Source organism: Perognathus longimembris, chromosome 9, assembly GCF_023159225.1.
Source record: "Perognathus longimembris pacificus isolate PPM17 chromosome 9, ASM2315922v1, whole genome shotgun sequence".
Classification (NCBI taxonomy): Eukaryota; Metazoa; Chordata; class Mammalia; order Rodentia; family Heteromyidae; genus Perognathus; species Perognathus longimembris.
In genome coordinates this window covers 28,238,150-28,252,484 of record NC_063169.1, presented here as the reverse complement: position 1 = coordinate 28,252,484, position 14,335 = coordinate 28,238,150, and the positions used below count along the sequence as shown (strand labels likewise).

The 14,335-nt window shown below is 40.4% G+C and overlaps 1 protein-coding gene across 4 annotated transcripts; it reads right to left on the bottom strand.

Annotated features, from left to right (window-relative positions):
- Window positions 1-5,039: 5,039 nt before the first annotated feature.
- On the bottom strand, window positions 5,040-13,920 carry Gjb7 (gap junction protein beta 7). 4 transcript variants are annotated; one of them, XM_048353869.1, is made up of 3 exons: window positions 13,721-13,920; window positions 7,319-7,436; window positions 5,040-6,268 (listed from the first exon to the last, which is right to left on the bottom strand). In XM_048353869.1, the coding sequence occupies exon 3, from the start codon at window positions 6,239-6,241 to the stop codon at window positions 5,519-5,521; it is 723 nt and encodes a 240-aa protein (XP_048209826.1). In that variant the 5' UTR covers window positions 6,242-6,268; window positions 7,319-7,436; window positions 13,721-13,920; the 3' UTR covers window positions 5,040-5,518. The 4 variants fall into 4 exon arrangements, with proteins under 4 accessions (XP_048209826.1, XP_048209827.1, XP_048209825.1 ...); XM_048353870.1 differs by having other exon boundaries at window positions 7,319-7,376; XM_048353868.1 differs by lacking the exon at window positions 7,319-7,436 and having other exon boundaries at window positions 13,721-13,919.
- Between the last annotated feature and the right edge of the window lie 415 nt (window positions 13,921-14,335).

The window sequence follows — 14,335 nt, the reverse complement described above, 5'->3', positions numbered from 1 at the left end:
GATGAGAGATGGGAAAGGCATGAATATAAAGTATTTTTCTGAGAAACAATGAACTGTCATGTACCAGCGACTTAATCTGTGGAGATACAAAAATATGAAGAAATGAATCTTTGACTACAATATTAAATTAAATTAATATAGTTTGAGAGATCTCTAGGAAGATCAGTTTACTTGTTTAAGAATCAGTTGACTAGTTTATCAGGTAATCACCTGATAAAGTCAAATCTCGTTTTTGTAGGTTTTGTAGTACTGATAAACTTCAAAGTCAAATCTCAAGGTATATGCAGTTGTCATCATAGTGCTGGGGTTTTAACTCAAAGCCTTGCACTTGCTTGGCTTACTTGCTCAGCTGGTGTTTTACTACTTGGATCACACTTCATCACTGCTTTTAGTGGATTATTATGGAGATTGAACCTCAGAGAACTTTCTGTCAAAGTTAAACTGTGATCACCTATCCAGATCTCAGCTTCTTGAATAGCTAGTATTATAGGCATGAACTACTGGTCCCTGTCCAGTTAAAAACATTTTATAGCAAGAATGTAGCATATGCATTGCTTAATATTTTTCTCCTATGGCCCCAGTCTACAATGAAGAATGAACTTTTCCTAAAGAGTAAGAACCTGGAGTTCACTTCTTCAGCCTCCAGTGATTCTGTATATGTAGGGAGATTCATCCCTAATTCTATACTGATGGCAATCTGTCCATCTCCATCCTGAAAAGAGTCATTAATTTCTGAAAAAATTTAAAAGTATCAATAGAAATTACTTACATTATTTTCCTCTGAACAATATTTTCCACTGTAGCAATAAAAATGTAACCAAAACTCAAATCTCTGTAGCTGGGGAAAGATCTCATGCTTCCTTTGGAATAGATGGGAAATTGAGCTAGTTAAGTAATGTGCAGAGCTCATGTCACTTTGCTTTCAAACCATATGTGAGTACATTAGAGTTTTAAAAGATAACCTCATAAACTATACAACTTATGGGTGGAGAGAGAAGACAGAGACTGGGAGAGATTGAGAGAACAGAAGACACTAGACAAAAGAAAATGTACTTGTTACCTGACTCATAATTGTAATCCCTCTGTAAATCTCTAATATAATAATAATAAAGTAAATTAGTAATAAAATTTAAAAGATAATCACACAATAGGAGAGTTGTTTGACACAGTGGGAACAAAAGGGTACATGGGAAATTATCAGAATTTTCCTCAATCCCCAGGATCTTTTGCAGCTGAGAGAAGATTTGCTTTGGGAGAAAAGGCCCTGATTGTTTATTTAGAGAAGAATTTGTAGGCCTCTGGCAGAACACTTCTCTCAAGCTCTGGTCTGAGAAATCCAGTTGAAAGCTGACATGCTTTATCCTGTGTAGTTCACCACTTCTCATCAGTTTGATTTTTTTTAAGCTGTGAAATGTTTCCCTCTTTTGTGTTCTATATACTCTTAGAATATACAAACAAAAGTAAATTTACAGTAGGAGTAAGTAGCTGTCAGTAAGCAGTATGTCACATAGATGTGATGGTATGTGAACCAGAATAAGGAGAAACATGACACTGTGGGCTTTTTTACAAGTCATTGAAAATTTAAGAACAAAACTAATGTGAAATGATGAAAAGAACCATAAGGAATAGTTTGGCATCTCCATCTTACTTAATATTGAGATCCCTCCACAATTACCCCTACTAGCACAAAAAATGTAAACACGAAGAAAATGAGGGGTTAGAAAGGGAAGGTACTAGAAAAGTGTCCTAACGCTTATTTTCTATTAAACAGGAAAAAAAATATATATGGAAGGTAGTTTTCTTGGACTGTCTCATGCTTGACATAGAAATCTAGCTTGGATCAGATTAAACAGATAGAAGATGGCAGGCAGGGTGGGCAGGCAGACAGGGCAGCAGGCAGGCAGGGTGGGCAGGGCAGGCAGGCAGGCAGGCAGGGTGGACAGGGCAGGCAGGCAGGGTGGGCAGGGCAGGCAGGCAGGCAGGCAGGGTGGGCAGGGCAGGCAGGCAGGCAGGCAGGGTGGACAGGGCAGGCAGGCAGGGTGGGCAGGCAGACAGGGCAGCAGGCAGGCAGGGTGGGCAGGGCAGCAGGCAGGCAGGGTGGGCAGGGCAGGCAGGCAGGCAGGCAGGGTGGACAGGGCAGCAGGCAGGCAGGCAGGGTGGGCAGGGCAGGCAGGCAGGCAGGCAGGGTGGGCAGGGCAGCAGGCAGGCAGGGTGGGCAGGGCAGCAGGCAGGCAGGGTGGGCAGGGCAGCAGGCAGGCAGGGTGGCAGGGCAGCAGGCAGGCAGGGTGGACAGGGCAGGCAGGCAGGCAGGGTGGACAGGGCAGCAGGCAGGCAGGGTGGGCAGGGCAGGCAGGCAGGCAGGCAGGGTGGGCAGGGCAGGCAGGCAGGCAGGCAGGGTGGACAGGGCAGGCAGGCAGGCAGGGTGGGCAGGGCAGCAGGCAGGCAGGGTGGGCAGGGCAGCAGGCAGGCAGGGTGGGCAGGGCAGCAGGCAGGCAGGGTGGGCAGGGCAGCAGGCAGGCAGGGTGGGCAGGGCAGCAGGCAGGCAGGGTGGGCAGGGCAGCAGGCAGGCAGGGTGGGCAGGGCAGCAGGCAGGCAGGGTGGGCAGGCAGGATGAGCAGGCAGGCAGCCCTATACCAAAAGTTCATGGGGCAAGTGCTGCAGTCAAGATACCACCCCCTCTTCACTTCCACACTTAACCAAAGTGGACATTTTCTTGTTCCAAGGTTATATCTCAGAAGGCATACAGCATAGTGTCATGCTCCCAGGAGCTCAATAAATGCTATTTTACTAACAAAGCAATACAGATGGCATAACATAACTATTTTTATTATTGTTTATTTGTGATGGTACTGTGGTTTGAACTTAGGACCTTGAACTTGCCAGATAGGTGCTCTACTCTTGCACCATGTTCCCAGCCATAACAGTTTAGCATAATGAAATGTTTGGGGACTTTAATAATTCTAAAACTCTTTAGAATGTTCTTATAAGAAGCTCATTTTGTGAGTTAAAGTTGTACCAACAAGCTTAAAGTAACAGTAATTCTTCCTATTTAAATATGTCTTCATTTCTATTGTCCTCACTTTCACATCTTTTAGTTCCTTCTTCTCTCTACAAAGAAGAAAATCAAGAGATTTGTATGTCCAAATAACAGATGTGATAGTTTGAACAGAGATTATCATAATGGTTAGGAAGAGGCTGAACTTCAAAAAGATTATTTGGGGGGCTGGGGATATGGCCTAGTGGCAAGAGTGCCTGCCTCATATACATGAGGCCCTGGGTTCGATTTCCCAGCACCACATATACAGAAAATGGCCAGAAGTGGCGCTGTGTCTCAAGGGACAGAGTGCTAGCCTTGAGCAAAAAGAAGCCAGGGACAGTGCTCAGGCCCTGAGTCCAAGCCCCAGGATTGGCCAAAAAATAAAAAAATAAAAAATAAAACAAAAACAAAAAGATTATTTGGTAACAAACTCTTTTTACCATGAAACAACCCCCTGCTTCTCCATTCTAGCTCTGCACCCAAAACTGTGTTTTCTGGATTTCACATCAAAAACCTTAAACTTCTTTAACCACTTATGTGTGAAAAACATAAAACCCAATGGCAAAAGATCTGGTAATCTCTTAGTTCCAGCAGCAATCCATGGGATAAACTGAAGAAAGGAGAAATCACAAAGAACCCTCCCTTCTCTCTGTTCAATACAGAGTTTTTAAGACAGAGATTATGAGCACTGTTTGTAACACGGTTTCTAAACTACATAATGACCCATTTTATTTTAAGGAGGTCAGGGCATAGAAGACACGAGTAATTGGTTTTAGTTAAAATTATGTTGTACACTGGAATTTTGGTTAAGAAATTCTCAGAGGGGAACAATTTTTTTTAGCTATTTTACCAAACAGTCCTGCAAATCTTGTTCTAAACCTATTAGAAATAATAATACTCAAAATAATCATACTCAGTGAAACCAAATATTATCACAAGTCATTTTTATTCCGGAAAAACAAACCTATTGAGTATTAAATCTAAAGATAATATGTGATTTAAAAAACAAAAGTACAAGAAAGTTCTAGCTTTCTAAACAAGTGAGTAAACTTTTACATTATATGCTACAGTGTAAAGCATAGGATATATTTTGTTATCTGTTCTAGAGATAAATGTGTTATTAAATTTTAAAATCATGTCATCTTTATAGTATATTGTGAAATCCTGTTATCTGTAGTAATTTATACAATATTTCGGTGTTCATATCGTCAGAGAGGTATGTGATGTGATTATCAAATGGGCATGTTTTTCTGTGGTCTCTCCTGCTCCTCATTAGTATGCTACTTTCATTGAGCACTCCATTTCCCCATGTCTCTGGAGTTGTTCTTTCACATGTCTGCTGTCTTCAGCTTAAGTAGGCTATCATCTAGTAATATTTGTACTTAAAGAGAAGACTGGTTAAAATATATAATGGCTTTCTTCCCTTTCTGATAGTCCACTTATAGCCAGGAACCTTAATCTTCAGAGTTCTGAACTCTCTCAATGAATATGCATCTCTTGCTCCCTTTCTTTACAAAGTCTGAGGAACCCTGAGGGAGTTGGAGCCTTGAATGCCACTTTAGAGAAATTGCCAGGTCTTCCATGGAGGAAGGGTCACTTTTTATAGTAGCCATTTTATTGTCCATGAATTATGTAATAAGTTACTAAAAAAGAAAAACCCACCAGAAAAGCTATAGGGTTTCTATTCTGACCCATCTAAGCTCATGAAAGAATTCATGCATATGTTGCTTTTCTTTCTTTTCCTTCTTTCTTACCCTCCTCCTCCTCCTCCTCCTCCTCCTCCTCCTCCTCCTCCTTCCTCCTCCTCCTCCTCCTCCTCCTTCCTCCTCCTCCTGCTTCTACTTCCCCCTTCCTCCTCTTCTTCCTCCTCCTTCCTCCTCTTCTTCCTCCTTCATCCTCTCCTCCTCCTCCTTCTTCCCCTCCTCCTCCTCCTTCTTCTCCCCCTCCTTTTCCTCCTCCCTCCTCCTCCTCTACTTCTTCCTCTTTGTTGTCATCTTTGTTTTTGACTTTGTCTTCCTTGCTCTACACTTGACCCAAGCCTCCACTTCTGGCTTTTGTTGTTGGCTGATTGGAGATAAAAGTCTCATGATATTTTTTTTTTTTTTGGCTGGGCTGGCTTTGAACCTAGATCATCTGATCTCAACCTCCTGGGATTACAGGTATGAGCTACCAGCACCTGGCTGTTAGTTCCATGTCTTTAGATTAATTTACAACTAGTAAAAACACAACTTGTTTGTCCAAGAAGAACTCTACAACAAGACAAGGAGTCCTCTTCAGCATTCAGCACTGAAAGATGTTTAATTTCTTTTAATTTCTCCCAAATAATATTAACACTAATACTCCTAGTTTTCCAACCCAGTTAAGATCTTGCTTAGGAAGGATGCAAGATTTCTTTGTTTAATTCTCTTATGTGTTAAAGAGTAATGTTGCTTCAGATTGCTGGTATGTACCTACAGCCAAGCCTAAATGATGGTTATAAAGTCATGGAGGGGCCCCCACCTCACCACATTCAACATAGCTGGGATGATGGCTCTTGTGTTCTGAGCACTTGAGCTTTTTAGAATGTTTGTGGAGACTGCACTTGAAAAAGTACTTGAGAACCAAAAAACTCAGTTCAGTGACATTCAACACAATGCACAAGCATGAGGCAATGACCAAGAAGAAGATGAAGATTGTTTTCTCAGTGGGTTTGGAGACAAAGCAGTCCACAGTGTTGGGACAGGGCTTCAAATCACACTTCATAATGTGGGAAACACTAAAACTGCCATATAATTTACAAAATAGAACAAGAAAGCCAATTTCAAAGCCAGTTTTCACAATGAGACTAAGCAGGTAAGTGTAACATAGGCCACCATCCATGGTGCCTGGGCTAACATAGAGTTTCTTTCTGTGCCTTTTCTCTCTACTCTGGCGATAGGCTACATGTAGGACCACCAAGAGAGACGGTGTAGACACCATGATCAGTTGTAAGGCCCAAAGTCTGACCTGGGAGATGGGGAAGAAGTAGTCAAAACACACATTTTCACAACCAGGCTGCCGAGTGTTGCACTCAAATGCCTTGTCTTCATCCTTCCACACGTGCTCTGCTGCCACTATGTAGACCAGCAAACGAAAGATGAACACAACAGCCAGCCAAATACGCCCAATCCCAGTTGAGTATTTATTTACTCCACTTAGGAGGTCTCTGAGGAACATCCAACTCATGACTCAGGCTCACAAGAAGGAAAGAGTCTGCAAAATAGAACAAGTTCACCAGTTTATTTCTTGACTATTTCTTGACTTTATTTCTTGACTATTTTACTGTTGTAAAGAATCAAGAAAGAAAAACTGCAAAAGGCTAGGATATAATTGATCCATCAACATATTGATTCCATGTCCACTGATTAGTCATTCCCCACCCAACCCTCACTTAACTCTCTCTCCAACTCCCACTTTCTCCTCTCTCTGTAAAATTTCTGTGGATCCAACTATTACTGTCAGGTTCTTGGCTCTCAAATCTTTTGCTCCATCCCAGATCTCTGCCTCCCTCCCATTACCTCTTAATCATCATCTAAATGTCCCACAGAAATCCCAGATTTGACCTGTCCACACAGAATGTATTACTTTCCCTGCCCTCTTACTCTATTATCTTTTCAAACAGTAAGATCAACAGCCAAACACCCAAGTTAGAAATCTCATATTCATCTTGGATTGCCCATCAAGTTCTTATTCCATCTAAATATCTCTTAAGTTCTTCTGAAATCTCTCACTTATACACCCCCTATTTCCAGTACCATCTTCTCCTCTCCCTTCATAGTAGATGCTCAGTGATATTTGGTTTGGTTCTCCCTCCCTCCCTCTCTCCCTCCCTCCCTCCCTCCCTCCCTCCTCCCCCCCTCTCTCTGTGGTGTGTGTGCATGTGCTGGTCCTAGGTCTTGAACTCAGCGCTGGCTTGAGCTTTTTTGTACAGGGCTACATACCACTTGACCCACAACTCCATTATGGCTTTTTGATAGTTAGAGATAAGCATTTCATGGACTTAACTGCTTGGGCTGGCTTCCAACCATGATTCTCAGAATTCAGCCTCCTGAGTAGCTAGGGTTACAAGTGTGAGCCAGCAATGCCCAGCTGCTACTTGGTCCTCTTATACTTGTCTCTATCTCTTGCTCTTATCAGTGCAAAAGTTAGTAGGAAATTGGAGCAACTTCTGTTTAATTTCAATGACATTTGCTTTCTTGCACTTGTCTGCTCCCATCTTGTCTCATGATTGAACTCAGTGGATGAGTCCTGATTTTTACTTACCAGGCCCAGGGTGTGTTCAGTTCTCTTCAGTACTTTTGAGTTGGTCTCTCACCGCCATCTGAAAAGGTAGTTTTGTTTTGTTTTTCCTGTTTGTTTATGGTGGTTATGATTTTGTTTTCTGAAATGAGGAAGCTGAGTCTGAGAAATGAAGCCACTCTTCCAAAGTCACAGATGCAGGAGGACAGTACCCCAGGCCTGCCACGAATTCTGATTTCTCAGGAGAAAAAAATTACCTTTTCAAGTCGTATTTTCTATTATGAAAATTACTTTTTCCCCACAGAATCAGCTAACAAAGTATAGCAGAAATAATGTTGTAAAGAGAGCCAAAGGGAAAAGAAAATTGGAATATTGTTATAACAGCACACCTACTGGAATCTATTACATTCTCTCTTACAGAAGGAACAGTATGAGTAAGCCCACACATTAGAAGCCTGAAAAGACAAATTACGTTAAGAAGTATTTTTGGAATGAACACAGATACATGTATACACTGCTCTATTCAGCAGAGAATGAATACTTCCATGTCCTTGGTTTTCAGAACAAAACAAAATTGTATTAAGTGAAAAATAGTTCCAATCTATCTAAAAGGTTAATGTCTTTATGAATTATTGAAAATCAAAGCTCCAAAGATTAAAAAGGGAAACAAAAGCTTCCATGTTTTTGACATGTCATTAGGCATTTATATTACTCAAAAGGATATTTATGTAATGTTACAAAACATTTGGGAGTCATTTTAGAGAAAAATGAAGATAAGAGTCAATCTAGAATGCATTGCTAGAAGAAAACCAGTAAGAAAGCAATTGAGCATTGAGTAGACTCAGAGGACTGGAACCATCAAATTGCAGAATCGCTTTTACTTTGATAAGTGCTCATCCTCTGTCAGATTCTTTGCTGATGGAAAATGACTTTTCTCATTAAGGAGAGGTGTGGTAATATTACTTCACTTTTGACTGACTGACAGCATATTGGCCACTATGTTGAACTTTCTGGTTCATGTCGAAGCTCATCAGTGACAGTGATGGACATACCTTATGGGATGGTCAGGCTTTCATGAGCCCTCAAAACAGGCTCAACACAAATCAATGCTTGATATGCACTATAGTTATTACTTTTCTTTGCCACTGAAAACATTTTCTCCATGTCAAAGTCTTACCACTTCACAAATGTAATATTCACTAAGTTAGTTGCACATAATTTAATACACATTAAGTGTACTGTATTTAGTTCGCTAATAAATTCAATATGTTTAAGTGTATTGAATGATGGGTACAATGTTTTCCTAGCATGTTTGAAAGCCATGGGTTCAGTTCTCATCACAGCAAAAAAGTGCATTGAATGCAAAAAATACTTTGTTTCACAGAAGATGAATAATTATCAAGAATCTCCATGTTTTTTGGAAGCAACGAATTCACTCAATTGATTGATTGGTTGATTGTGTGTGTGTGTGTGTGTGTGTGTGTGTGTGTGTGTGTGTGTGTGTGTGTGTGTACTGGTCCTGGAGCTTGAAGTCAGAGTTTGGGCATTGTCCCTAAGCTTTTGTGCTCAAGGCAAGGGTTCTACCACTTGAGCCACAGCACCACTTCTAGCTTTTTGGTGCTTAATTGGAGATAAGAGTCTCATGGACTTACCTGCCCAGGCTGGCTCCAAACCACAATCCTCAAATCTGTCTCCTGAGTAACTAGGATTACAGGTATGATCCACCCAGCTTAATGTTTTGGGGTTTTTTTAATCTCTTAATAATTTCAGATTTGGTCATTTAAAAAGTCTTGACTGTATCCTTTTTTCTTAAATAGGCAGTGGTCACTTTTAGTTTTTTAAGACTTTTCTTCACTTTTTTTTTTTTTTTTTTTTTTTGCCGTGCTGGGGAATAAACACAGGACCTCACACATAAAAGACAAGTACTCTTTCCCTAAGCCACATGCTGAGTTCCACTTAACTATTTTTTAATTAACTTATTTATTTATTTTGCCAGTCCTGGGCTCTATTTCAGGGCATGGATGTTGTCCTTGAGCTCTTTTCCTCAAGACGAGTGTTCTACCACTTGAACTATAGGCTCCACTTCCAGGTTTTTGGTGGTTAATTGGAGGTATATCACAGGACTTTCTTGCCTGGGCTGACTTTGAACCATGATCCCCAGATCTCAGGCTCCTGAGTGACTAGGACCACCAGCATGAATTCTATTCTAATGTCTCAACTTTTCCATAACCCCCTCCTCTCTCTTCTGAAGTAGCAGTTTACTTCCCAGAAATTTAGTTTGGGCAGTTTAATCAAACATTTTAGAAAGTAAAATGTTCAATATTCCCAGTACCAAGAATAAATTTTAAAAGTTGATAAAATTTCAAAGAAGAGAGGGGAGAAGCTAATTGGATGATTAATTTTTCACATGCAAAGGAATTCAATTGGATCCCATCATTTACAAAAATTAATTCAAAATGCATTTAACCTAAATATAAGAGGTAAATCTATTAAACTATTAGAGGACAACATAGGGCCAAATCTTCATGACCTTGGATTTGGTAATGGACAGACCACAAAACAAAAAATAAATAAATTGAACCTTATCAAGATTTAAGGTTTTTGTACATCAAAAAACTTATCAAGAAAGTGAAAAGACAATATATAGAATGATACTTGTTAATATATGTAAATTATGTATCTGATAAGGCTTTTTATATTCAGAATGCATGAAGTACTGTAACTCAACAAGAATACTACTAAAAAAGAAATATGCAATGGATTTAAGTATATATTTCTCCAAAGAAGATATACTAATGGCCAATAGCACAGGAAAACTTCACTAGTCCTTAGAAGAATGCAAAACTTCAATAAAGCATCACTCCATACTAGTTTGACTATAATTCTAAAAACTCAAGTGTTGGTGAGGATGTGGAGAGCTGGGGTCCTTGCTCACTGCTGATGGAAATATGAAGTGGTGCAACCCCTATGGAGAAGTCTGGCAATTTCTCAAAAAGGTAAACATAAAATCACCATAAAAGGCTGGGAATGTGAGTTAGTGGTAGAGTGCTTGCTAGCATGCATGAAACCCTGGCTTTGATTCCTCAGTACCACATAAACAGAAAAAGAGGAAGTGGTGCTATGGCTTAAGTGGTAGAGTGCTAGCCTTGAGCAAAAGAAGCTGGGGACAGTGCCCAGGCCCTGAGTTCAAGCCCCACAACTGGAAAAAAATCACCATAAAATGGCCCAACAATTTTACTCATAGGAATATGCCTCAAAGAACTGAACAGATGTTCAAATATACTTGCATGCATAGCATTATACTCAAAGCCAACATGTAGAAACCAACCACATGTCTACTAACAGATGAGTGGGTAAACAAAGAAGAGAATATTATCCAACTATAAAAAGGAATAAAATTCTGATGCATGCTACATAGAGAAACTTGATGTTATTCTTAGACTGGCCTCAAATTGTAATCCTTCCAAACTCTGTCTCCTAAGAAGCTAGAACTTGCCTGAACAAGGTATTTTCAGTTTCGAAGATTCTTTATAAAATCCCTGAAATATTTTTAAAAATCAGGGTCTGTGTGCTCTCTGTGGATCTGTTGTTATATTCTTAAGCACACATGGGGGGTGGGTTATGTTTTGTGTATGCTATTCTGTCTCTGGGAGCATATACTCACCGGCAGTAGGACTTCAACTCAGGGCCTGTATCTTTTTTCACTCAAGTCTAATGCTCTATCACTTGACCCACAGCTCCACTTCCAGCTATTTGGTAGTTAATTGGATAGAAGTGTCATTTTTCTACCTGGACAGGCTTTGAACTGCCATCCTCAGATCTCAGCTTATTGTTTCTATGATTTAAAAAACACACACAACCCTGTCGACTTCAGACCAGTCCCAGCAGCTCGCGGTGCAGCAGAAGCAGCTGTGGCAGCAACACCACCCACAGAGCATCGCCAACCTGAGCAACGCCTAGAGAACACAGCTTTCGGAGATGCAAAAATATCAGGGACAGTTTCCAAAGAGTTATATATTTTTTTTCAGTAAAACACACACACACACACACACACACACACACACACACACGAAATTAGAAATACAAGATAACTAGCTCATAACCAAGGACTGCCACAGGATCTCAGCACTGATGTATTCATGTTTATGAGACATCCACAAGCTACACAGCCCTGGCACCAAACCCGTCTACCACCTTTCTTGTACATAAGTGCTCAAGACACAGCCATACAAATCTCCCATTGACTATTGCCGCTGTCACTCTACAACTGCAGGGCTCGGTATTTTCAAAACCTAAAATATTTATTACCTGGCTCTTAGTACAAAATATTTACATTCAAAACAAGTACCTGAACTTTATTTGGTCCTATGAGAAACTACACATGATGGGATCTATTTAAAGGAAAACCAAACTAAGACATAATGAATGAGCATTGATCAAGATGCATTGCACATATAAAATGAAAACATAATGAGTGGGTTTCAGCATGAATCAAGTCTGTCCATAATTGGAACGGAGACAGATGGTGGACAACAAGCTATCACTGGGCCCATGGAACAGTAGACCTGAGACAGGCCAGATGAGATGACAGGGAGATTAAAAATAGTAAAGACGGGCTGGGAATATGGCCTAGTGGCAGGAGCGCTTGCCTCGTATACATGAAGCCCTGGGTTCGATTCCCCAGCACCACATATATAGAAAACAGCCAGAAGTGGCGCTGTGGCTCAAGTGGCAGAGTGCTAGCCTTGAGCAAAAAGAAGCCAGGGACAGTGCTCAGGCCCTGAGTTCAAGGCCCAGGACTGGCAAAAAAAAAAAAATAACAAAAAAACTAATAAAGACTTAAAAGGCTAGATTGCCTCTGCGTATTATACATACATTTATTGGAACTAGGGAAGGGAAGGGGAACATTAAAGTGGAGAGACAAAGGACAAAAGATGAACCAATGCAACAGCAATACTTACAAAACTATATGATGTAAACCAACTGTACAACTAATGGGAGGGAGGAAAATGTGAAGAGGGGGTGGGGGAAAATGAGGGAGGAGGTAACAAGTTGGACAAGAAATGTACTCACTGCCTTATGTATGAAACTGAAACCCTTCTGTACATCACTTTGACAATAATTTTTTAAGGCCAGATTGCGCAATTAAAACAGAAACAAAGTAAAGTTTGAAAATCACTTACCTCCTCCATCCCCTTTCTTTTTACATGTCAGTAAGTTGCAAATCCTTAAATAGGTAGGGAGAAACTAACAGGACACATCTGGCAAATGGAAGCCCTAAATATTACACATTGTTTCCATGTCTTGGATAATAACAAGCTCACCTGAGACCATTCAGTCTCCATGTTTTAAGTGATTATAAGACTCACATTTACCAGGATTTAAGTAATAGACCCACCCTAAATCCATATGCTCTATGCCTGCAAACTTAGTAAAATGATGAGGGAGTTCTAGGTGACATGACTACATCTAGGTAGGAATTAAAAATGGAGTCCTCCAGATAACTACCCAGAAAGGATGTCATGATGAATCTTCCCTTCCCTTTCCTATATGTCAAGTACGAGATGCTTCTTTTCTAGGTTTCCCTACTTTACCCAACTCTGCAAAATATGACCTTGATAAGCCACAACACCTCTTCTAGCCTTTTCTGTGATTAACTGGAGATAAGAGTCTCATGGACTTTGCTGCCCTAGCTGGCTTGAACCAAGATCCTCAGAGCTCAGCCTCCTGAGTAGGAATATAGGTGTGAGCCACCAGCCACCAGCTCTAAAACATCTTTTGTCCACTAAACTTTCCTTAAGTTTTATTTGATTGGTTTTGTGATGTTTCATATTTATTTTGTGAATACAGATGCAAAAGAGCTGTGAAGTTTAAGGACTTTTACATCTAATTTTAGTTCTTGTACATGTAAATAACGTGTTAGTCAATATCAGGAGTCCATGAGAAACACAGAGAAGACAGAACTTCTACACCACCTAACATACCACTTACAGGGTATTTTAATTCCCTGTTTAAATACTGGCATTGTCATTTTTAAAACATCTCCAATTAGGAACATGCTAAGGCTTCTCTCCTCCCACACAATGAGTGACCCACAGGTCCCAGGCCGTGGCCCTCTGCTCTCATGTCACCCATCACGTTGACCCACTGTACTCGGAGCTCTAGAAGCTCATCCTTAGCCATTGCCTCCAAAGGCCCTGCATTTAACCACATATTCCAAATGTGACCACTTTGTGGCAACTTATGTAGAAAAGGCATCTTTTGTGGCACAAAGCTGACTGACAGAAAATTATGTTTTGTAATAATTCACATGACTGCCTTTACTGAAAGAGTTTCCAACCTGGTAATGACTACTGAACTACAACAAGAATGCAATTTTCCCATTACTCTGACAAAGCCTGTATAAGAAAAATAAGTTTAACTTACCTCTCAGTACAGATGTGGAAATTTAGGAGAAATCCAGTCACTCATTTGATATTTTAAAAGTGTGAGTCTATTACATTATTTCCCCGAGAACAAACTTGTGCTTTAAGCCCAGGGAAAATGGAATCTAGTGGTTTCCAAGGTAGGGTGAGCCAAATAGGTGAAACCTGATCCTTTGTTTTGGCTCCTAACTTAGATGTGGATTGCTGGATCTCTGCTGTTTGCAATGTATGTTAAAAGAACTGAAACTGGAACTGTGCATTCAAAGTCCCTGTCTCTCTCTCTCTCACACACACACACACAGTTCATTGAATATTCCTTTCTATGAAAGCTTCTCATCATCCTTACAAAGAGAACAATAAGAGTGCTTCATCTGTGTGAATGATTTTTCCATGGTATTATTATCAAATGCTATCTAGTAAAAAAAATCAGTAGGCAAAGAACAATTTAGGCAATCTATCTTTAATGAGCTTATTTGACCTCACTACCTATGTTTTAGTCTGAGAAATTTAGAAAGTAGCTGGGTGTGGTTGTAATTGTAGCACTTGGGAGGTAGGAGCTAGAGGATTGTGTGAATTTGAGATCACCCTGGGCTACATAGGGAGACCCGAAAAGCCA

Excerpts from the sequence above, each read along its gene's own strand:
- Gjb7 (XM_048353869.1), bottom strand. The coding sequence starts at position 6,241 with ATGAGTTGGATGTTCCTCAGAGACCTCCTAAGTGGAGTAAATAAATAC.